Source organism: Acomys minous (assembly GCF_964271855.1).
Source record: "Acomys minous genome assembly, chromosome: 4".
Classification (NCBI taxonomy): Eukaryota; Metazoa; Chordata; class Mammalia; order Rodentia; family Muridae; genus Acomys; species Acomys minous.
Genome location: NC_140486.1, coordinates 108749718 through 108773125, shown reverse-complemented (window position 1 = coordinate 108773125; position 23408 = coordinate 108749718). Strand labels below are relative to the sequence as shown.

The window sequence follows — 23408 nt, the reverse complement described above, 5'->3', positions numbered from 1 at the left end:
GATATGCAAAAGGCCTGTTTTAAAGGGAACCAACATAGATGGCTACCAAGTAACAACCAGGTTAACCTACAGCCTCTGAATGTATGGGCTGTATGCATGCACACACACATGAACACACATCACACATGCACACACATCACATGCATGCACACACAGCACACACAATGAACACACATGCATACACATGCACACACATCACACACAATGAACACATCACACACACATATGCACACACACCATACACAATGAATGCACACATACATGCACACACACAGAGGATCACAAGTTTGAGGCTAGTGCGGGCTACATAGTGAGACCCTGTTTTGAACCAATAAACATAAACAAACAGGAGATAAGACAAAAGAAAAAAAAAAACAAAAGCAAATCAGTGCCAGGAACACACAGAAAATATTTTATTAGCTTCCAGATGGAGAAAGGGTAGAGTAAAAAAACCAATTTAATAGAAATCCATGACTCTCCTCAGAGAGCCCACCCTGGCATTCATGGCGCCCCAGTCGTGGTAGCGCCTGTACTCTCCGGGCCTCAGCAGGTACTGCCGCCCCCGGTAGTTGGCCATCTCATAGAGGACCCAGCAGCCCTCCAGCACGTTGAGAGAGAAGATCTCACTGAAGTGGAAGCTGTCCTGGAGAGAGGGGCAGTCCTCAGTGAACTCCACCATCTGGCCTCTGTAATCTTCCCTCTCGTACAGTCGGATCCTGTGAGAGCCGGCCTGGTAGGCCCCAGGAGCAGGAGAAACGCACAGATGAAAAAACGATTCTAATGCCTTAGGGTGGCCTCACTTACACCATTTGAAATAGATAATGAATTTATAAATTAACTCCGGCTACTTATACACTCACCACTGTGAGGCAGATTCGGTGATTTTCTAAGGTCAGAAAGCAGGAGCAAAGGGCTTGAAGGAGGTGTGAATGTGTTTATTTAGATACTACCCCGGGTCGAGCCACCTTCTACGAAGTACACTGTAAAGCAAGCAGCCCAGCAAAACCAAGACCTTTAACGGCTGTGACTACTTGGTTTGCCGTTTGGGGGAAATGTTTTTATATTATGATATATTAAGGTATTCAGTATCTTAAGTCCCAGACAACAATGACTGCTCAGTTGGTAATTTATAAATATAATGAATAAAAATACAGGGAGAGAAAAATCAGTAAGCCCAGGGAGCCATTTTTTTCCCATAAGCATTGGCGTTATAAAACACACTTAGGAAATACAAAAGGCACAGCTGTAAAAACATCTGGGTTGCTCTGGGTTGAGGGAGTAGACTAGGTGGAGGAACCCCCAGATATGCACATGTGGGCATGAAAGAGGAAGGAGAATGTAAACATATGGCCTCTGTGTCAGTAAGCAGCACCGTACAATATAGCTTATTCAACCATTCTGTTTTTCCATCCTAAATGATCCCAAGACAGGACCGAGATTTCATATATCCCCCACGCTGCCAATGCGTCCTTACTCCACAAACACTTGCAGACCAGTTTGTAACTGGGTAACACTTTGCTTTTCAGGCATTGGTGTAGGGGTGGGGTGGGGGAGGACGACTATTGAACTAATCAATTCTAGCTTTTATGGGTTCGTTTTTACAAACAGGCTCAGCCCTACGTCCAGCGTTTAGCCTTTTTACTGGCAACTGCAGTCAGGGTCCTCAGTGCCTCAGTCTTGATGAGAATCTACACTCACGTGCGGGATGAGGCGGCAGGAGCGCACAGAGTCGCTGAACCCCATCCACTGCTGGTAGTCAGGGTAGTCCCCGCGACGCAGGAAGTACTGGCACCCCGAGAAGTTGGGCTGCTCATAGAGCATCCAGCAGCCACTGTCCACGCGCACAGAGTTGCAGCGGCTGAAGTAGGGCTGCAGGTTGGAGTGGTCGCTGCTGCACTCATAGTGGCGGCCCTGGAAGCCGCGGTCCTCATAGAAGGTGATCTGGAAGGCACAAGGCAGGGCTCAGAGGCCTCAAGTGGCCAGGACCCAAGGGCAGGTCCCTCCCCGGGCTCCCAGGCCCCCTGGGCTCACCTTCCCCATGGCTGGTGCTGGCGGATCAGAAGGGATGCTATGGTGTGGGGCTGGGCGCGGCGGCGGGGTCTATATACCAGGAGGTCTGCTGTGTTAGCAGGAACAGCACAAAAGGGCCCCGCGGGGGGCAGGGCACTTTCATGTTCTCTTCTTTTCTCTTTGCTGTCATAGCCCACGGGACTCATTGTGGGGTTTGGTCCTATTCACTCTGGAGTATTCAGGTTGCTATCACTAGCTGATGCTATTGAGATTGTTTGAAAATAAAGTAATTTGGCACATTGTTTCTTTAATAATAGAAGTAGGGCTTCAGCCATTTCATAGATAGACCACACTCTTCTTTGCATCGTTAGACAAAACAAAAATGTGTAAGTGGGGAGTAGATAGCATCTTACTGTGGTAAATATAAAGTGTAAGATTTGCTGTACCGCTATGAGTACCCCAACTATGTACATGGATTAATAAGAAAGAAATAGATTCAATTGAATGGTGAAATTTTCAAGTCCCTTGGAGACTTTTAGAATTAGAGGTTGTAAGAATCAGGATTATTTGACCAAGGGAGTTCACAGAATTTCATACTTTCACTGTGAAAAAAATCAAACCAAACCGAAATTCCAGACTAGCCATCACAGTCTTCAGAGATGCCCGTGACTTTGTTGCAAGCAGGAGGCAAAGCAGGCCATTGCTTTTTAGCAATGTATGGTTCTGCAGCTGAAAGGGGAAAATGGTTCAAAGATGCCCAGTCATCGAACTAAAAGGAAAAGTCTGAGCGAGTGAGGAGACCTACTCCACCAAAACACGCACACACAAATCACACCTTAGATTACAAAATAACCCCCAAGGGGCCCAGTCCTGGTGGGCCCTGGGTGACTCCTTTGGTCTGTGGTAGACAGGGGTAAACAGAGTGTTGGACTCTGAAGAGATGAACCAGAGGCACCAGGGCTGCAGGGCTGCAGGAGAGGAACAGATGGACCAGCGTCCAGAAGCCGGACCTCTAGGAAGCCTTTGCTGGGGATTTATTGGCTTGGAAAAGTTTGATGAGCTGGAAAGAGCACCAGAGTGGAAGATGACTGTCAAGTCTAGCCTCTTTCATGTTCAAAGAATTAGTCACAGTTCTGTCACCCCACAGAAGGACCTTGGCTTGCCTTAGCCATCTTTCTAAGTTGGGACGTACCGATGTGAAACCCCAGCTGTGTGAAAGGTGATGACTTCAGTTATTTTCTGGTTTCTGGCTTTCTGGACACGTGTAGACACACATGCTATAGATTCATGTGTAAAAGTGGAGAACAGGCAGACCAGATGTCTCACATAGATAATCATTATAATTAGGGCATTTTCAATGATAAAATATAAATTGGGAGCAATGCTAGACTCGTCAGAGTTGTTTCTGAGAATAGGACTCTGTGGTCAGGGGAGTGTTGATTGGCAAAAAAACAAAAAACAAAAAAACAAAAACAAAAAAAACAAAAAAAACATGAGAAAATCATTAGAGTACCAAAATGTTTGGACAGGCTGGATCAGGAAGAAAAGAGCATAAGGAGATACGTGTGCATACAGGGAGATGGGGGAAATCACTGCCTTTGTTGATGTGAAATTATATTTAGAACATATCTGCAGACCCAAACAAGAGGATTTTTTAAAAATCACTGTGGCAGCTTTATTGCAGCCTGGGGTACAAACAAACAAGGGCAATATCGCAGACTTCTTACAGAAAAGAAAAGCTAATGGTTGGGTCAACTTAAATACTGGCAGAAATGTCCACGAGTGACAAGGTTGTAAGACTCAATGCCCACATGTTGAACATAGTACATGAGGCGTCTCAGCTGTGAGATCCTTAAAAACTCCGCACAAGCAGTCTGGGATGACTGGGGCTGACACTGGAGATGAGCACATACCATTGCTTTGAGCACTGGCTAGTCCAGGAAGTGACCCGCCATTAGCCTCTAGTTTTAAAAAGTGATGTCAGGGCTGGAGAGATGGCTCAGTGGTTAAGAGTACTGCCTGCCCTTCCAAAGGACCAGGGTTCAATTCCCAGCAACCACATGACAGCTCACAACTGTCTGTAACCCCAAGATCTGACACCATAACACCAAAGCACATAAATTAAAATTAAGTAAAAAAAAATTTTTTTTTAAAAAAGTGATATCAGAAGAGAATATCTCAAGCTAGGGTTTTGCTGTATGCGCTGTCAATAATCTGTGTAGTCAATGTAAATGAAGAACAAGCAAAATAGAGTATTTGAAGATAGTTATCCTCATTTCTGAGAGCTTATGAGGTTTTATGAATCTGAGTCTTATTCCACTGAAGTGGAGAGAAAAATGTAATGTCCGCCCTTTGCTGGGTTTCCTTCTCCCATTTTCCCAAGCTCCATGATGCTAAGGTGTTTTCTCAGGAAAAGAGGGGACACATAGGGGATTGCTGCGGTGTGTGTGGATTGGGAGTCTCCCCAGTTTTCACTTTAGCCTGGAGGTAAGAGCTGGTACCTTGAAGCCTGTGGAGCGGGTGTACTTTGGTGTGGTATTTAAATGGATGTGGTAATTTTTGGATTAGTCCACACTTTTATAATTTTACATATTTTCAATTTTTTTAACTCATTCAATATTTTTATAGCTTTTATTATTTTTTTTATATATATTTACCCCCAATCATCTGCCTGGCACCTGAAGTCACCAACTTGCAACTCCATACAAGAGCTTTCAAACGCATCTGGGCAGAGTGGCACACACCTTTGGTCCCAGCAGCTGGGAGACAGAAGCAGGCAGATATCTGTGAGTTTGAGACTAGCTTTGTCTGCTTTGACCAGTTGAGAAAACTATACATCAAGTATAGTTGCCAAGTGTGGGAACTTGGCCAGAAGCATACTTTACTATGGACTTTTATATTTGGGGAGGTTAAAATCCCATTTTTTAAAAAAAAGTTCTACAAAACAGTGCAAGAATAGAGGGTGCTTAGTTTTATTTTTGCTTTTCTTATAACTGTCTTTGCTTATCCAAAAAACAAAGAAAACAAAACAAAATGGCACTAGTATGTTAGTTCCATTTGAAAAAAAAAACTGATTTGTTGAGAACTGCTTGATTTCAAGATTGTAAAAAACAGGATGAGCATTTGGGTTAGTTCATCCACCTGCTATAAAGTTTCCCAATCTAACCCCAGAGTTGCTTCAGAAACTCATGCCTCCATGTTAGGAACAGTACAGAGTTAAGGACCGTTCATCCACGTGAGCTGAGGCATCATCCTTTCTCCTGACTAGCTGTGCTAGGGCATCATCCTTTCTCCTGAGTAGCTGTGCTGGGACATCATCCTTTCTCCTGAGTAGCTGTGCTGGGGCATCATCCTTTCTCCTGACTAGCTGTGAGAACCTGATGTGTTATTAGTGCATTATTTCCCCCTGCAGACTTAATTTGTCTAGGATAGAAGCTTCTTATAGGATCCAATTAAAAAGAAAAAGCCTTCAAAATAACGTTCTTCCTCGTGCCTAAGGCCTCTCTCTCTCTCTCTCTCTCTCTCTCTCTCTCTCTCTCTTTCTCCTTGCTTTGCATGCCATTTCACTTTAAAGGAAACAGTCTTCCTCCCTGTATGCCCCATCCATCGGCATCAATTCTGCTTAGCCATTGTTATCCTCATCCCCTTTGCTGAGATGTATAGTTTACCAAGACAGGCATCAAACCAGCTGTGAAAGTGATGGGAGCCAGGCTCCTCAGTGTTGCTCTGATGGAACTTGAAAAATGGGGCAAGCTCTTTGTAACTTGGTGTGAGAAAATAAGACATTTAAAAAAATCCTTGGATCGTCAAGTAGAGAATGGGGGCTTCTGATCCTGGCTTGCCCAGATCCTGGCCAACATGTTGCCGAGCAGGTCTACACCTTAGTGCACTAGGGTACACTCTACTCTAGTAATGATGTACAGACATGTTAAGGCTGTGAGGAATCAGACAGAATAAAGGCAGCAGGTAAACAGTTTGGTTTTACTTGTAAAAAATAATAATTTCATTTATATACATTTAAATTTTAAAATCATATTACACAGAGAGCTTTTAATTTGAGTAATTTTTAAAAGCTAATTTAGACATGTTCCAAAAACTCAAGTACTAGCCAGGCACAGTGGAGTACGCCTGTAATCCCAGCATTCAGGGAGGCAGAAGCAGGTAGATCTCTGTAAATTCAAGGTGAGCCTGCTCTACAAAACGAGTCCAGGACAGCCAAGGCTACACAGGGAAACAAACCTGGTCTTGAAAAACTAAAAATGAATAAACAAAACAAACAAACAACAACAACAACAAAATAACCCTCAAGTACTGTAAAGAAAAACACACTAAAAAGCATGACTCCCGTCCCCTGCCACACCTCCCCAAGTTAGTTCTTTGTATCCATCCAGCATCTCTTAAAACATTTACAAGTAAATATAAATCATATTTAAAATAAATAGCTGGAGTCAAATGGTGGTGCTGCAAGCCTTTAATCTCAGAATTTGGGAGTCAGAGGCAGCAGGATCTCTGAGTTCAGGGCCAGCCTGGTCTACAAAGCAAGTTTTGGGGAAAGCCAGAGAAACCCTGTCTTGAAAAACCAAAACCAAACTAAACAAAAACAGCAACAAACCAAGAATCTTGGATTGGTTCTGAAGTTTATTCCTTGGAAGAGCGCTACATGAATCTTAGATGCCATTAGCACAGGAGCCCAGACAATACTGAGCCATTGGAGGAAAAAATATCCATTTTAAACGATCAGAGTGTACTGCAAGATTCTTCCTGCCTGTAGCCCCGTGGTTTGGAGATGGAAACAGAGGAGCAGATGGGTAGGGCATTGGAGGAACAGTGAAAGGAATGGGGAATAGCGAGGAGAAGCAGGAAGCTAGATTTGTCTCCTTGCCTCTACCCTCCCCCACTTCCGCCCCCACCCCCACCCTCTCCTCCTGCCAGAGATTGAAGGTAGGATGTGCCACTCCGTAGAGTCTCCGTAGAGTTTCTGTCTGGTCCCTGCAGCAAAGACCAAGTGTTTCATACTTTCTGGAAACCACACTCATTTGGGATGTTGCTGCAGACTGGAAAACAAGGAAGTGCCAAAGAAAGGGATAAAGAAATGATAAATGAGTATGTTGTGCTCAGTGAACACTTTCCATCCCCCAGATGTTAAAAGAGTAGAAACACAGAGCAGGAGAAATATGCAAAAACAAACAAACAAACTCATGAGTCTGCTTCCCCTAGAAGTTTGCGTTGGGATGATTCTGAGAGTGCACTGGAATGAGGAGGGCCCGAGCAGAGCGCTTGGTTGCTATTACTTAGTGTCTGACCTTTACTTATGTGCTCGTTGTGAGGGCTGCACTGTAGAGCCCAGGCTTGCCTGCAGCGCACAGTGCAACTCAGCGTGGCTCAGCTTCAAACTTGCTGTGATCCTCCGACCTCTGACTGCAGAGTAATGGGATTACAGTTACGATACCACACCCAGACCTAGTAACTGGCCTAAAAACGACGATCACCCCTTAATATGTGAGTCGGTATTTAGCAATATTTCTATATTCAGCTCAGTGGTGGTAGACAGACATTGTGGTGTTTTTTTTTTATACCCAAGGATGATAATCCCACGACAGGTGATCAAGAAACAATAAAGATTCCATCTCAATAGCTAGCCATTGGGCAATCCAGAGCAAATATAAAAAACAAGTGGACAGCTTTCACTACGAACAGTCAGTCTCCCTTGTGGGTCTCTGCTCTCCTGAAATTGTGGCATGTCAACATGACACTCAGTGTACATACGATGTTTGTACCTTTGTGTATAGGAGCCCAATACTAATGGAGAAAAGATGTAGTGATTTAGGGACCCTCCAAACAATGCATGACACTAAGCTGTGGAACAGAGAAAGGTATTGTCCTAACTATAACTCCGTATGGTATTACAGGGTTGGTTTGGGTTTGTTGTTGTTGTTGTTGTTGTTGTTGTGTTTGACCCCACACACAGTCCCCCACAGTGATACACACCTATAATCCCATCACCCATGAAGCTGAAGTAGAAAGATTGAGTGAGAGTCCAAGGCTGGCGTGGACAGCACAGTGAGAACCTGTCTTGTAAACAAGCAAACAGACATTGCAAATTAATGTGTATTGTCTAACTTCATCTCTGTGAACCAGGGAAGAATCCCAGAGGGGTGCCCACAACCGTGTGAATGGGGATTATCAGCGAAAGCTGTCGGGAGGTTCTCTTTACTTCTCTACTGCTGGAATTTGTGAAGTGGCAAGGTCCTGAGTGGCTGCGATGGCCAGCTCTACTTGATGTGGTTTCTGTGAGAAATCTCCCCACTCTCACAGATGTCAGCACTTGGCCCCTAGTTGGTGGAAGAGCTTGGGGAAGGTGTTGGGAGGTGTGGCCTTACTGGGGCTAGGCTTTGAGGGTTTACGGCCTTTGCCCATTTCCAGTTTGCTCAACTTTCTGCTCTGGCCTGCTGCCATGCCTCCCCTGACTCTATGGAGTCCCTTCTGGAACTATAAGCTTAAGTAAATTCTTTTTCATAAGTTCCTTTTGGTCACAATAGAAAAGTAACTAATACAACCAGCAACTTGACACAATCTAGAAAGACTTAGGAAGAGACAAGAGTCCTGTCTGTCTGTCTGTCCAGCCACCCATCTGCCTGCCGCCCCTCTGGCCCCAAGTGTTAAGTCCTGGCTGTCCTGGAACTCACTCTGTAGACCAGGATGGCCCCCTTGTATTCACTCAGATCTGCCTGCCTCTGCCCCTCGAAGGCTGGGATTGAAGGCGTGTGCCACCACTGCCCAGCAGGAAGGGAGTCTTAATGGAGGATTGTGTTGTTTTTAACAAAATCTCACTCGTTTAATTTTTACCAATAAAGCCCTGGGAGCCAGATGCTGGAGTGAAAGCCTGCTAGCTCAGAGAGGCAGAGAAAGCACCCAGCAGACCTTCCACCTCAGCCAAAGACATCTCTTTCTTCCTTGGTGTCTCAAACAATCCTCAAGCCATCCTCAAACTGAATGTCCCTTTCTTCTAATTCCTGTGCGTCTCTCTATCCTTCCTCTTGACTTCCTCTTATTCTCTATGGCCTTTTCCTATGTTGACTCCCTGTCAGCTGGTTGTTTGCTCCACCTCTTGACCTATGATTGGCTTTATTTAATCCTGGTGTGTGCTAAGGCTGAGCCACACCATAACTGAAAGGTTTTTCCAGAATAACAACACAGCCTCAGGGTTGGCAGTGTGATCAAATACACTGCCACTGTATTGTTTACATTGGGTGACAGTAGCTAGGGATCTTTCTCACTGGGAATGGTTTCAGAAAGAAAGGGGTTTTTAACTTTGCCAGGGTGGTGGTAGCCCTAGCCTTAGTTAGGTAATACTGTGTTCCACAGTAGACAAAAGTATTCCCCTAGGAGTCTGGATAGGCTGTCTGTCAAATTGGACGCCAACCACTTCCTGGATTAGAAGAAAACTTTGAACATACTGTTCTTTATGGGTCTGGCCTGACTGCCCCCTCTCCAGTAGTCACTGTGTTGTGTGCCTTTGGCTTGACTTGCCCTTTCTTTGTAGGGCAGAAATGCCCCTCCCCTCACCAGATACCCGCTCCATCCACCAGCTATACCCTCCCAGCACCTCAACTCCCCCCCCCCTCTCTCTCTTGTTACTGGTAGGGATCAAACCCAGGGCCTTGTGCACACTGAACAAAAGCCCTATCACTGAGGTACACTCATACAACACCCAGACATCACTGAGGTACACTCATACACACCCAGCCACCTAAGACTTGTTCAGACTTAACACAATTCTTGAACACCTTAACTTCTCCACTCTCACCTCATCCTTTAACAGGGAGAATTCACAGGTGGGTGGACCAGCCCACCAAGAAAGAAAAACAGAAGTCAGGGTTTGCCAACAATACAGACTAAATACTTTATTAGGTTCCAAAATGAGAAAATGGTAGTGTTAACCTATTTTAGTATAAGTCTACCGCCCTCCTCAAAGAGCCTGCCTTGGCGTCCACGGCGCCCCAGTCGTGGTAGCGCCGGTACTCCTGAGGCCTCAGCAGATACTGCCTGCCGTGGTAGTTGGGCATCTCGTAGAGAACCCAGCAGCCCTCCAGCACGTGCAGCGAGTGCACCTCAGTGAGGTGGAAGCGGTCTTGGATGCAGGAGCAGTCTTCGTTCAGCTCCATCATGAGGCCCTTGTGGTCTTCTTTCTCATACAGCCGCATCCTGTGGGAACCTGTCTGCTTGGGTCACACAAAGAAAGGTAAGAGAAAACAACTGAGTCTCCTCAAGAACTCGCCCAAGTAGAAGAGCTTGGCTGTGAAGCAGGAGGCTTGTTGGTCTAAGACCTGAACCTCTGAGATTTTGGAGAGCTGTGCACAGTGGTTCTTAACCTGTGGGTCGCCCTTTCAGAGGGATGGCCTTAAACACAGATATTTGCATTATGATTCATAACAGTAGCAAAATTACAGTTATGAGGTAGCAACAAAAATAAGTTTATTGTTGCGGAGCCGGGGGGTGGGGTGGGGGGATCACCACAACATGAGGAAGAGTATTGAAAGGTTGCAGAGATAAGAAAGTTGAGGACCATGGCTCTAGGGGGTGGAATTTTTAAGATGCTAAAACTGTATTTGAGCCCATCAAAAATTCAAATATTTCAATTCTCAATTCCCTATGTTCATTCTAAGCTGTATGTTTGAGGAAATACAAATAATGTGTTTTGACTAGTATTGTTTTAGTTTTATATATTTATATACATATAAATCCACATTAAAATAGGATTTTTTTTGTTTTTGAGAATTTCTGACATTAAGTAGTGAATTTATGTCATTTTCATCTATCCCATTCTCCTTATTTTGTAACCTAGATTGGCTTCAAACTCAGGAGCCTTCTGCCTCAGCTTCCTGGATGCTAGACTTACAGAGTACCACTATGCCTGGCTAATGTAGAGTTCCGAAAAAATCTTACCCTTCTGTGGAAAGTTAATTTAAATAACCACTTATAACCAGAACTTAGCTGGTTTTCAAAATTAAGAAAAATTATCATTTCTAAGGTTGGGCTCTGCCTTTGCAGTTTTTGATCACCATACTTTTTCAATGTTTCCTACTCCATAATAAAGCGTAATTAACTCGCCTATCAGAAATTCCTTTATTGTAGATAAAACTCAGTCTGATGAATGTAATGCCTTATCATGCCCAACGAGCTTCCCAGTCAAAATTTTTCTTTTATATCACAAGCATAAAGCTGCGTTAATTGGAACAACTTTTGATTAAGCTAATGGTAGCAACGATAAAGCCAACAAAACTGGATGCCACCCCCCCACCCCTGACCCCGTAGATTCTTTCTTATAACTCTGTCTTCTTGTCTGGGTCCCTGTAGATCCAGGCAGGCATTTGACGTCCATTTAACCCTTATGTACTTCTACAGGAAAAACTCACTCTCTGGACCCCACATCAGTAAAACAGAGAGGACCCCTGAGCAGCAAGAAATGAAGTCAAACAGGACTCACATGAGGGATGAGGCGGCAGGAGCGGATGGAGTCACTGAATCCCATCCACTGCTGGTAGTCAGGGTAGTCCCCGCGCCTCAGGAAGTACTGGTGGCCCTGGTAGTTGGGGCGCTCATAGAGCATCCAGCAGCCACTGTCCACGCGGATGGAGTTGCAGCGGCTGAAGTAGGTCTGCAGGTTGGGGCAGTCAGCGCTGCACTCGTAGCAGCGGCCCTGGAAGCCTCGGTCCTCGTAGAAGGTGATCTGTAAAGGAAGAGCAAATTCTGGGTGAGCTCATTTGCTCCTAGTGTGACGGCGGGTCCCTCTGGCTTTTTGTTTAGTGTTTGTTCTGCTCACCTTCCCCATGGCTGGCTGACCGTGGTGAGTTCAGTGTCCGGCCGGAGCGCAGCTGGTCTATATAGCAGGAGGCTTGCTGAGTTAGCGGAACAGCACAAAAGGGGCCCTCAGGGCTGGGGGGAATTTCACGGTTCTCTTTTACGCGCTGCATTCAGTGGCGGTGATTGTAGATTCGCCTGGTTCTCTGGTGTGTTCCAGCGCTGCCCTGGATGGAGCTGCCCGGAGTTGCTTTACTCGGATTCTTACTGGGTTTTTTTTTTTTCTTTTTTTTAATTTATCAGCATATCAGCTTGAACTTTTGACCTGAAGTCCATGTCCCTGCCTTTTGATTCCATTATATTTGGTAAATCTGGAAGAAATCTGTGCATGTGTACAAGTGCCGCACACACACACATACACACACACACACACACACACACACACACACACCCCGCCGCCGCCGCCCCGCCCCAGGGTTGAGAAGGCTGGAAGTTTGTGAATACTGCAATCGCGGACTAGTCTTCAGTACTACAGAGACGGGGCAACCTTATTCGGGGACACAAATCCAGATTCCGATCTTGACTCTTCTGTGCTATGTTGAGCTCAAGTTCCAGGACCTAACCTCTAGCTTCCCCTTGGCGCGCTCACAGTAAGGGACTCAAAAATCATCCCTCGCCCGGCTCCTCCCCCCTCCCCCCTCCCCCGCTCCCCCTCCCCACCCCCACCCCCCACCCCCAGTAATCAGTCTCAAGACTGACAGGTAAGTATGAATTGCTCGCTCATTTCCAAGGCCAGGGAAAGTCCTATTATACTTCCTGTGTGAGAAGAGATTTAAACCTAGGCTGCGGAGACACCATGAATCTCCTCTCTGAGCAAGGATTACCTTGTGGGAGGTTGAATGATGAGAAGAAAAGAAAGAACAAAGCAAAAGCGGAAAAACAAAAACAAAACACAAACGAGGAAGTAGAAAGGCCATGCCCTCTCATCAGGCAGCTGATCCAGCACCTCTGTCTGCCCAGAACCTGTTATTCATCCATTCGAAATAAACAGTCTTAATAAGGACCCTCAGGCACGGCTACTTAAAGTGATTTTCTCTGAACAAAGACCAATCTAAAGCCAAAATACCGACCACAGAATGCCGAACACTGCCATTCTCAGCCCAAATGAGTAACCCTTATTCCAAATACATTGTAGCAGTGTTGTGAATCAAGAACAGAACCGCTTCATAGATGCTAGGCAGAGCTCTGCTAATGAACTAGCACGCACGCATGAAAGCGCGCACACACACACACACACACACACACCACTCTCCAAGGCCAGCACTAAATTGCTACTTCTTTATTTATAGCTCTGTCTTTGCTCTAGCCTCCTTCCAGCATGGCAAAGGTTACTAATATGACCAATGATAAACATCTACCCTGATTTCTGGCAATATTGGGTCTAAAATAAATTCTCTCTCTCTCTCTCTCTCTCTCTCTCTCTCTCTCTCTCTCTCTCTCTCTCTCTCTCTTTCTCTCCCTAACAGGGTCTTACTATGTAGCCTAAGCAAGCCTTGAATATACTACAATCCTGCTTCAGCCACCTTGATGTTGTCATTAGAGGTGTGCACAGCTGGCAAAGTTCTGAGCTCCCTCTCTCTCTCCTCTTTTCCCTTTCCTTCCATCTCCACTGCACTCTCTCTGTAGCAGTGGTAGGGATTGAACCCAAGATTTTACTCATGCTAGGCAAGCACTGTCCCACTGGTCTTCTCCACCAAGACCTCCACTTTCTTAGGCCTTCCTCAAACCATACAAGCAAGGTACACATCCTAGACACAGCTCTTCTAATGTCAGCTACTGAAAACCCATTTCCCCAGGGTGTGTGCTCTCCCTGGAAGCAACAAGTCATAGGTTTAACTTGTTTACAGGCAGGCAGTTCCTAGAGATGGTTAGCTAATAGACATTAGCATTCATTAACAAGACTATGTGGATAACGGTTTGGGCACATTACTTGATGCAAATGAACACTGGTCATGCTATGGACACTGACAATAGTGTCAGAGTGACATCATTAAGGATGATATCAGCCTGTATGCTGACTGGAGATATTAAGTGTTCTCAGAGGTTCCTGAAAACATCACTTTCATACAGCCATTTTGTGGTTGAAAAGATAAGACTTGGAGTAGATATTAGAAATCTTAGGGATGGGGGAGGGGGGATGGGAGTGAAGGTGCATGCCTTTAATCCCAGAAATTGGTGGAGAAAGTGGAGCTCTGTGAGTTCAGGGCCAGCTTGGCCTACCTAGTGAGTTCTAGGATAATTAAGGCTATAGAGCAAGACCCTATCTCAAAGGAGGAGGAGGAGGAGGAGGGAGAGAAGGGAGAGCAAGAGGGAAAAAGGAGAGGAGAAGAAGAAATCTGGTCATGATTTGTAAACTACTATGTATAAAAAGTACTGTGTTTGTGAAAATTCATATTGCTGGACTCTAAGCATTCTTAAGACTCTACCTTATTAAATCAAGATAAGAACCAGGCAGTGGTGGCACACACCTTTAATCCCAGCACTTGGGAAACAGAGGCAGGCAGATCTCTGTGAGTTCCAGGACAGCCAGGGCTACACACAGAGTAACCCTGTCAAACAATAACAACAGCAAAAACCAAAGACAAAACCAAACCAAACAAAAGAGCCTTAGCATCTCTATGTTTTTCATCAGCACCAGATAGTTCTTGGACCAAACTTTGCAAAATATGTCAGTGAAAGATACCTGTACATCTACATGTACCTCAGCACTGTCCACTGTAGACAAGTATGGAAGTAGCTTAAGTGTCTTTTAGCAAGTGAGTAGATAAAGAAAGCATGGCATGTCTACTTAAGAGAATTTTATTCAGAAGGAAGAAAGGATGGGAACCAGAGATCATCATCTTAAATAAAATCAGCATGATTCACAAAGATAAATATCACACACTTTCTTCTCAAATGTGAAAACTTTATTTTAAAAAAAATATACGATGTGGTGACAAAAGGGCAGGGGCATCAGTGGCAGCGAATAAGAGGGGTCTAGGTAAAGTCAGCGATAAATATGATCTAGACATAATGATACAATTATAAACAGGTGTGGAAAATGTCACAATGAAATCCGTTCTGTGAGCCAGGTGTGGTGGTGCTCGCCTTTAATCCCAGCACTCAGAGAGGCAGAGGCAGGTAGATCTTTGTGAGTTCACAAAGCAAGTCCAGAACAATCCAAGACTGAGTTCAGCTACTGTCTGTTTTCCAGCCAGAAGCTGGTTCTACCGCCTACCTTTTTGCTTTTTAACCATTAATGTGGCGTTTGTATTACATGTGTGCTTGGTACAATGAGCAGTAGTCATGTGTATGGTGACCACATAGACAAAACTGTCCCAAACAAAGAGATTTGGAAGGGGACCAGCCTCGAACAGAGCTCCTCCTGATACATAACAGCAATTACTATCCTATTGACAGTTCATCACAGGAGATTATGGCTGTTACCTTTACTTTGACTGATTCTGAAGGGAGAGAAATAGATACACACTTACATCAGGACCTAACCTCATGGTGGCAGGGCAGGGAAATGGGAGAGCTCCTGCGCTGAGAACACTTTCTGGGAACAATGCGATACAATAAGTGTGGCACTCTGTAAAGCAATAGACCTCCAGTCTCATCATTTGGTGGGCCGTTTATAAAATTATTAACCCAAGAAACCTTATAGTGGGGAACGAGGAAAAGGAAAGAATGAGATTTAAAGGAGGACTTAGTGTTAGAAACTAGAACATGTAGCTGGGCTGGGGTGCACGGCTTTAATCCCAGCACTTGTAGGTGGATCTCTATGAGTTCAAGGCCAGCCTGGTCTACAGAGTGGATTCCAGGACAGCCAGGGCTACACAGAAAGCCCTGTCTCAAAAAAAAAAGAGGAGGAGGAAGAAGAAAAAGGAGGAGGAGGAGAGAAGAAGAAGAAGAAGAAGAAGAAGAAGAAGAAGAAGAAGAAGAAGAAGAAGGAGAAGAAGGAGGAGGAGGAGGAGAAGAAGAAGGAGAAGGAGGAGAAGGAGAAGGAAAAGGAAAAGGAGAAGAAGAAGAAGAAGAAGAAGAAGAAGAAGAAGAAGAAGAAGAAGAAGAAGAAGAAGAAGAAGAAGAAAAGTTGTTGGTTTTGGCTATAGTACCTTCCCCAAGCTACTCTCTATTGGTGACTTTTTCTTTATGCTGTCTCTTCTTCTATGTTTCACAGATGAGAGCAGAGAATTTTCAAGAATGATGATTCCAAGAAAAAGATTCAGGGAAACTTAGCATCAGGGCAGACACCTTTAATCCCAGCACTTGGAAGGCAGAAGCAGGAAGATCTATGTGAATTCAAGGCCAGCCTGGTCTACATAGTGAGTTCCAGGATAACCAGGGCTATGTAGAGAAATACTGTCTCAAATTGCCACCACCCTTGAAAAATAAAAAGGCTAAGAGAAGTTTTGTTTTGTTTGTTTGCTTGTTTGTTTGGCTTTTGTCTTGTTTTGTTTTCCTCATTTCCAGTTCAGATGTTTAAGAATAATTTCCATTTTCTGCCTCTCAAAAATAGTGCCCATCTGGCTCATGTTTGATATTATTCTTGGTGAACAGAGAACTGATGTTATCTCATGAAGTGGAGTCTAAGAGTTAAACTGGTGTTAGGAGGTTAAAGGTTAAAGAGTTGGGGTTTAGAAACAGTTAAGACCAAATTACGCAAGAATAAGACTTTCCTATAAAAGTAATATTTATACAACATTTTAAGATATACCTGTCTTACCAAATATATAGTCATGTGCCTCAGTTTTTCAGAACAGTTCTTTGACCAGAATTATTAATGATGATTAATAGGAAGTTCCTTAACTCAAAAGTGACCCAATTTGTGTACAGATGCTTACTGTATTTCTACAGTACTTGGGTATTGAACATGAAGGTCCCCAAAGATGTGGAATGAAAAGAAACCCCAAAAGAATTAAACAGCCACTGGGCATGGTGGCGCATGCCTTTAATCCCAGTACTCAGGAGGCAGAGGTAGGCGGATCTCTGTGAGTTCGAGGCCAGCCTGGTGTACAAAGTGAGTCCAGGACAGCTAGGACTACAAGAGAAACGCTGTCTTGGAAAAAATAAAGGAGAAGAAGAGGAGAAAGAAGAGAAGGAGGAGGAGAGGAGGAGGAGAAAGAAACAGCCGAGTGTCTATGGATAAGTACCAAGAAGAGGGGAGCGAAGAAGAGGAGGCAGGCCTGCCGACACTTACAGACCACCGGCCAGCTACAGTACTGCCAACCTATACTTTTTGTTTTTTCTAATATTTGGAGGATGAATGTATGGCTTTACACATGTTAGGCATTGAGCCTACACATGCTCTACATTGAGCTACACCCTCAAAATCAGGAATATTTTATCATTTACTGTTAGATTTCTATAATTGTACTGCTTCGATATAAGCTTATACTCATGCCCAAAGAACCTCTATAACAAAAACAGTCGTGTGCACTAAAGCCGTATGTGAGAAGCCAGGGGTTAGCGGAGAATGAGTTTTCCATCTGGGTAAGGGTAGCCCATGGGAAAATCGGCTCTCACTGGGAGGGTGTGAGGACCTACCCAATGATGAGGTGGGAGTGCAGACTGGGGGCTCATGGGAAAGGCATTGCCCACTCAGTCCCTCTCCAGGAGACATTGCTTATGTCTGTGTGGGAAGGAGTGCATATATAAAGCTTCCATCCCAGGCAAGATGACATTTGAGCCAATTCACTCTCCTCTCAAACGGTGTGATAATCTGATGAATTTTGACCTGAACTCATCAGATTTACTTATGAACTTTACAAGAAACAGCCCTACAACCTCATTTAATAACTGTAGGCTTTTTTTTTTAAATGATAATGACTTTTTACTCGCTAACCTCTTTTCCAGGACTCATAAGAAAAACAGGTTTTTAGTACTGGACATAGTTTGGCTTACCTTTAATTTTTTTCTATTGCGTTTTATTTGTGGTGTGTGTGTGTGTGTGTGTGTGTGTGTGTGTGTGTGTGTGTGTGTGTGTAAGAACAACTCTTGGAGCTAGGCAAGATGGTGCACATTTGTAATCCCAGCACTCTGGGAGGCAAAGGCAGGTGGATCACTGGGAGTTTGAGGCCGGCCTGGTCTACAAAGTGAGTCCAGGGCAGCCAAGGATACACAGAGAAACTCTGTCTCGAGAAATCAAACCAAACCAAAAACCAACAACAGGGGCTAGAGAGATGACTCAAAGGTTAAGAGCTCTTTCAGAGGTCCTGAGTCCAATTCCCAGAAATCACATAGTGGCTCACAACCATCTATAATAAGATATGGTGCTCTCTTCTAGCCTGCAGGAGTACATGCAGGCAGAACATTGTACACATAATAAATAAATATTAAACAACAACAGCAATTCTTGAGAGAATTGACAGTTTCCTTCTGTTAAGGTCTTCGGAATCAAACACGGAATACCAGGCTCGGGAGCAAGCATGCTTACCTGCTAGACCATGTCACCAGCCCAGTTATGACTTTCCTTGATAATTTAAACTTTTCTTTAATCCTGCATATTTAGTCATTAGAGAGTGTAGTTATACCAAGAACGTTATTTCCCCTTAGTAGGAGTTTGCGTCCCATCTTGAAAAGATTATCATGTTTGGTTTAGTGGCGTTCTTTTGCTTAGGCATGCTTAAGAGATTGAAAGAAAGGCAGGACTCTTATAATGCCAGAATCACTACGTATTTTATTAGGTTCTAAAGGAGAGAAGCGGAGACTAAAAAAAAATGCTTCAGTAAAAATCCATGACTCGTCTGAAAGAGCCAACTTTGGCATTTGTAGCCCCCCAGTCAAGATATCTCCTGTACTCCCCGGGCCTCAGCAGGTACTGCCGGCCCCTGTAGCTAGGCATCTCATAGAGGACCCAGCAGCCTTCCATCACATTGAGGGAGTGGATTTCACTGAAGTGGAAGCGGTCCTGAAGAGAGAGACAGTCGTCTGTGATCTCTGACATCTGTCCTCTGAAGTCATCCCTCTCATAGATCCTCATTCTGTAAGTGCCAGAGTGCTGGGGGTGACAGGCAGAAGAAGAAAAGCAAGTGAACACAGGCAGAGGCTAAATTTCCAGTCCCAGCACTGCCCAGAGTTTGCGTTCAGAACAGCGTGCTGCCAAGTTCAGGGTCTCTACTCCTGCACGCCTTTCACCAAGAGGGAAATAACTCAAACTTCTCCGTGCCTAATTACCAGTCTGTATTCCCTGGCAGTTAAAAGTTGCTTAAAATAAAGTTTATCACGCTTGATTAAAAAATAGCTTAAGAGCCGGACGTGGTGGCTCATGCCTTTAATCCCAGCACTTGGGAGGCAGAGGCAGGAGGATCACTGTGAGTTCGAGGCCAGCCTGGTCTACAAAGGGAGTCCAGAACAGTCAAGACTACACAAAGAAACCCTGTCTCAAAAAAAAACAACAACAAAAAAAAAATAGCTTAAGATAAAACCTATCACAGGATCTCAGGGCCTGCTGAGAGAGCCCTTTGCAAGGGAGGAAGTCAAGACAGGTAGCATTTTGCTATATCGCCTTTGTTGTAAAGGTAGTCAGCTATTGTTGGCAAAATTTATATGTTGGTGTTCGTGTGTCTATAAAGTGATCCCTGTAACAACTAAGGCACCGCGTTTCTCTTTCCAAGCCTCGGTTTCAGTCCAAATCAGAGCTCATCTGACTTTCCAGCTTTCTTCCTGGCCTCCCGCCTACCTAGGAATACTGTGGCCAGTGTTCAGAAAGCATGGCTTTTGAACTTTAGCTTTACATCTGGCCTTTTTGAAGATGGGGAAAGTAATCAAGTAGGGCACGCCAACCAAAACGTTTTTAGATGAGACTGGGGCTTTCAGGGTGGTATCCTACTGACCCAAAGGATTTTTAATCACCTGGACTGTGCTACGTTGCATTTATAGATGGAGGCATTGAATTTCTGACTTGGAGTGGTTTTGGAATAAACTAAGAACTTATATGGCAGGAGGTTATATTTTGAATAAATAATAATAAATGCATTGACTTCGATATCCTATTTTTCTTAATTACTCTCTGGTGTTTGAATTCTCGGCGGTATATAAAATGTAAAAATGGGGACCTGAGTTTTTAAACAAAACCAACCACCAAGTTCCTGAGAAATGAGGTTGCTCTCTCAGGTTCCCTGCTGGACACATACACTAGGGGTCACACCCACTCCCCGCTCTGGTGGTTAAGATTTGATTTAAGATGATCTTTTAAGATAATATGTTTCCGGAGAACAATAATAAAGGCAGAGCCACACTCACTTGAGGGATGAGGCGGCAGGAGCGGATGGAGTCACTGAACCCCATCCACTGCTGGTAGTCAGGGTAGTCCCCGCGCCTCAGGAAGTACTGGTGGCCCTGGTAGTTGGGGCGCTCATAGAGCATCCAGCAGCCACTGTCCACGCGGATGGAGTTGCAGCGGCTGAAGTAGGTCTGCAGGTTGGGGCAGTCAGCGCTGCACTCGTAGCAGCGGCCCTGGAAGCTGCGGTCCTCGTAGAAGGTGATCTGTAAGCGCAGAAAGGGACCAGACAAATAAGTGATTGTTCCCAGCAAGGATGCTGCATGCGGGCAAAGGTCAGGGTCCCCGGGGACTTACCTTTCCCATCTCGCTGAGAGTAAGAGATGCCCTCGGTGCTGTGAGGCTCCAGGAAAGCGGCCCTGGTATATATAGCTGTCCGGACTGCTGCCTCCACAGGAAATCACACAAAGGGGCCCATTCCAGTGAGTAAGGGGATTTGCAAACTCTGGGAGCTCCCGCCCTCCCTCCCTCTGCAGAGTGGTTTACTCTCATTCTTTCTGGTAGGTTCGGGTTGCTCTACCTAATTCACTAAAGCTGTTGTGTTGTTGCCACCAACGAGAAAAGTCTTTGCTCTTGTTTTGCAAAAGACTGAGCGAAGCTCTAATTCTATGCGTTTATTTTATAGCTTACTCGGCTCAATCGACTTCTCAAAGCGAATCGGACTTAACAATTGCACGTGCTTCGGATTTTTTGATTGTTTGCTTTAAACTCTTTAAAAACAGGAATTTCAGCAATAAGGAATCTTGAATAAGTGAGACCTTAAGAGATCTAATCTGAGGAAGCGTTCTGGAGAGCGTAAAGTTTAGTTCACATTCAAGAGTCTATGATGATTGTGGCTCGTTTGGGGGGAGGGGACCGTCAGGAATAGGATTGCTAACTGCGGCTTATCTCTTCTGCACCTTGTACCTGGAACAGAGGCCTGACAGCCAGGAGGCCCTCGCTGTGGCTCTGACTGAAAGGAAAGCAGGTCTTCATGTGCTTTCTCTGTTTCTCACCTCCTGGAAGAACCTAAACCTTCCTTCTGCTGATGGCCACCTAGAATATGTTCCTCCTTCAAGTGGCCAAAGGCTTTTTCTTTCCTTGTCACAGTTAAAGCCTTCACATTCTCATCAAAGTAGCATAAGGTGCCAGGAAGAAACTTCCCTAGCATGCCCCAGTTTTCTCAGACTTAAGATACAGGGCACCATCCAAGCTAGATCAGAGGTGGCCTTGACAGTGTGGATCATACCTGTACTGTGGGGACCCATCTACTTCAAAGTGATGTCCTGTCAGGATAGTTTTCAAAACAGCGCTGAGTTTATTTGTTTTTTGTTTTTTGTTTTTTTAAATATATTATCTTGGGCCAGGCGTGGTGGGCCACGCCTTTAATTCCAGCACTTGGGAGGCAGAGGCAGGTGAATTTCTATCAGTTCGAGCCCAGCCTAGTGTACAAAGAGAGTCTAGGATAGCCAAAGCTACACAGAGAAACCCTGTCTCAAAAAAAAAAAAAAAAAAAAAAAAATATATATATATATATATATATATATATATATATATAATCCTTTCACAAATGAGTACTGACATTTTCCCACATTAAGAATTCGCAAATGTATAAGACAATACATCCTTGTGTTGTCTTTGGGGAAATATGATGATTATTTATTGACGTATAGTGGTAATGGCTGAATTAATATTGATCGGGAACAGTTAGGTACAGCCTTCTCCTGAGCTACCATGGACATGATATCTGTGAGTTTACTGTTCTGATCAGTCTGTCACTCGTTTAGAAGGTTTAGCTTTCTGTCAAGGTGGGTGTCCTATGATAGGCATCGGCACGTGCTAAGATTATCTTCATACTGTGTAGCCACGTCTATATGTCTAAGCACATACCTCTCTCTACTCTAGACCTTACGCCTCACCTCTCCCTTGTCTCCGCCAGCCCTGAATCAACTAGCCAAGTGACTCACCACTGTGCAATGATTGCACGGAAGCCCTACACTCGGGCTGCTTTTCTTCCCACACAGAGCAGGTGGATGACCAGGTTAGCTTTGCTCTTTGTGGTTGTTTTTAATTTTGTGTTGTTGTTTAAGAAAAAAAACATTTTAATAGTTATTCATCATATGATTTTATGAGTGTTCGCCTATAGATATGTATGCACATCATATACATGCTTGGAGCCCACAGAGGTCCAAAGAGACCGTTGGATCCTTTGGGACCGCAGTTACAGATGGCTGTGAACTGCCATGTGTACTGGGAACCAACCCCAAGTCATCTGCAAAAACAGCAAGCACTTCTTCTAACCCCTAAGCCAGTTCTGCAGGCCAAGGCTCACTTTTTTAAGGTTTCCCAATGGGAGTATTTCCCTCTTGGCTGTTTTGGGGACCACCTGAGTGAGCTGCCATCATGCCATAACACCGTTTTTGGCTTGAACCCATATATCAAGCCAAATGGTTAATGAACTGAGCCCATCCATCACTCGTCCTCCAGACAGCTGACCGTGGGGCCTCCTGCATGCCGTTAGATTTCTGAGATAACAAAATGGCGGTGGCTTCAGCCAAAGCCACGGGGAACTCTATAGTTATCTATGAAGGGGCTGGGATTTTGTGCCCATTTATTGCTCAGTAAATGCCCATTTATTGCTCAGTAAATCAATACGGGTTGCCACTGTGGTAAAATATAATGTAAAATGGCTTAGCTTATCAGCTTCCTTTGGCTGAAGAAAGCCTTGAAGGAGCAGAGAATATAAGGATTTATCTTTGGCCCACTAGCTAAGCTAACCACAGGCAATACAGTGGTGTCTAGCCTCCAGGCTTCAGTAACGTAAATGGTAACACCAACTAAGGTTGTCATATTTAGCCTTTTAATGAGAGGCTATTATTTTGGTGAAGAAAAAGAGGAGATCATGCTGGGCTCTTAGCTGTATCCTAACAGAAGCTTCTCCAGGATGCAAGAGAGGACTATTCACCTGAGGGGACTCACTGAAAAACACTGTATAGTTTTGTTTGGGGTTTTGTTTTGTTTTTTGTTTTTTGTTTTGTTTTGTTTTGTTTTGTTTTATGTGCCAAGAGTTCTAACCCTTAAAAGGAGAAGGCTTGCAGCTTTATTTTATGTACAACCAAATGTATTCTTCATGCTTGAGAATGGCAACAAGTTCTCAGTTAGTGAACATTAATGTGACTTAAATCCCCCATGTTTTTTTATAGTCTACTGTATAAATGAGACATATGTTAGTCAGGCTTTGTATTGCTACCACAACGGTGTGACATAAAGGAAGGGATAAAAGTTTATTTTTAGTTCT

General features: G+C 44.4%; 2 protein-coding genes across 4 annotated transcripts; both read right to left on the bottom strand.

Annotated features, from left to right (window-relative positions):
- Window positions 1–457: 457 nt before the first annotated feature.
- LOC311596467 (gamma-crystallin C) lies at window positions 458–11912 on the bottom strand (the record flags this gene model as incomplete). Of its 3 annotated transcripts, none has more annotated exons than XM_084779927.1 (3): window positions 11834–11912; window positions 11498–11740; window positions 9957–10232 (listed from the first exon to the last, which is right to left on the bottom strand). In XM_084779927.1, the coding sequence occupies exons 1-3, from the start codon at window positions 11840–11842 to the stop codon at window positions 9957–9959; spliced, it is 528 nt and encodes a 175-aa protein (XP_084636053.1). In that variant the 5' UTR covers window positions 11843–11912. The 3 variants fall into 3 exon arrangements, with proteins under 3 accessions (XP_084636054.1, XP_084636053.1, XP_084636052.1); XM_084779926.1 differs by having other exon boundaries at window positions 9957–10229; XM_084779928.1 differs by lacking the exons at window positions 9957–10232; window positions 11498–11740; window positions 11834–11912 and adding exons at window positions 458–730; window positions 1699–1866.
- Window positions 11913–18574: 6662 nt separating this feature from the next.
- Window positions 18575–20288, bottom strand: LOC311595819 (gamma-crystallin B; the record flags this gene model as incomplete). The annotated part of the gene is made up of 2 exons (XM_084778769.1): window positions 20098–20288; window positions 18575–18850 (listed from the first exon to the last, which is right to left on the bottom strand). The coding sequence occupies exons 1-2, from the start codon at window positions 20215–20217 to the stop codon at window positions 18575–18577; spliced, it is 396 nt and encodes a 131-aa protein (XP_084634895.1). The 5' UTR covers window positions 20218–20288.
- Window positions 20289–23408: the final 3120 nt, after the last annotated feature.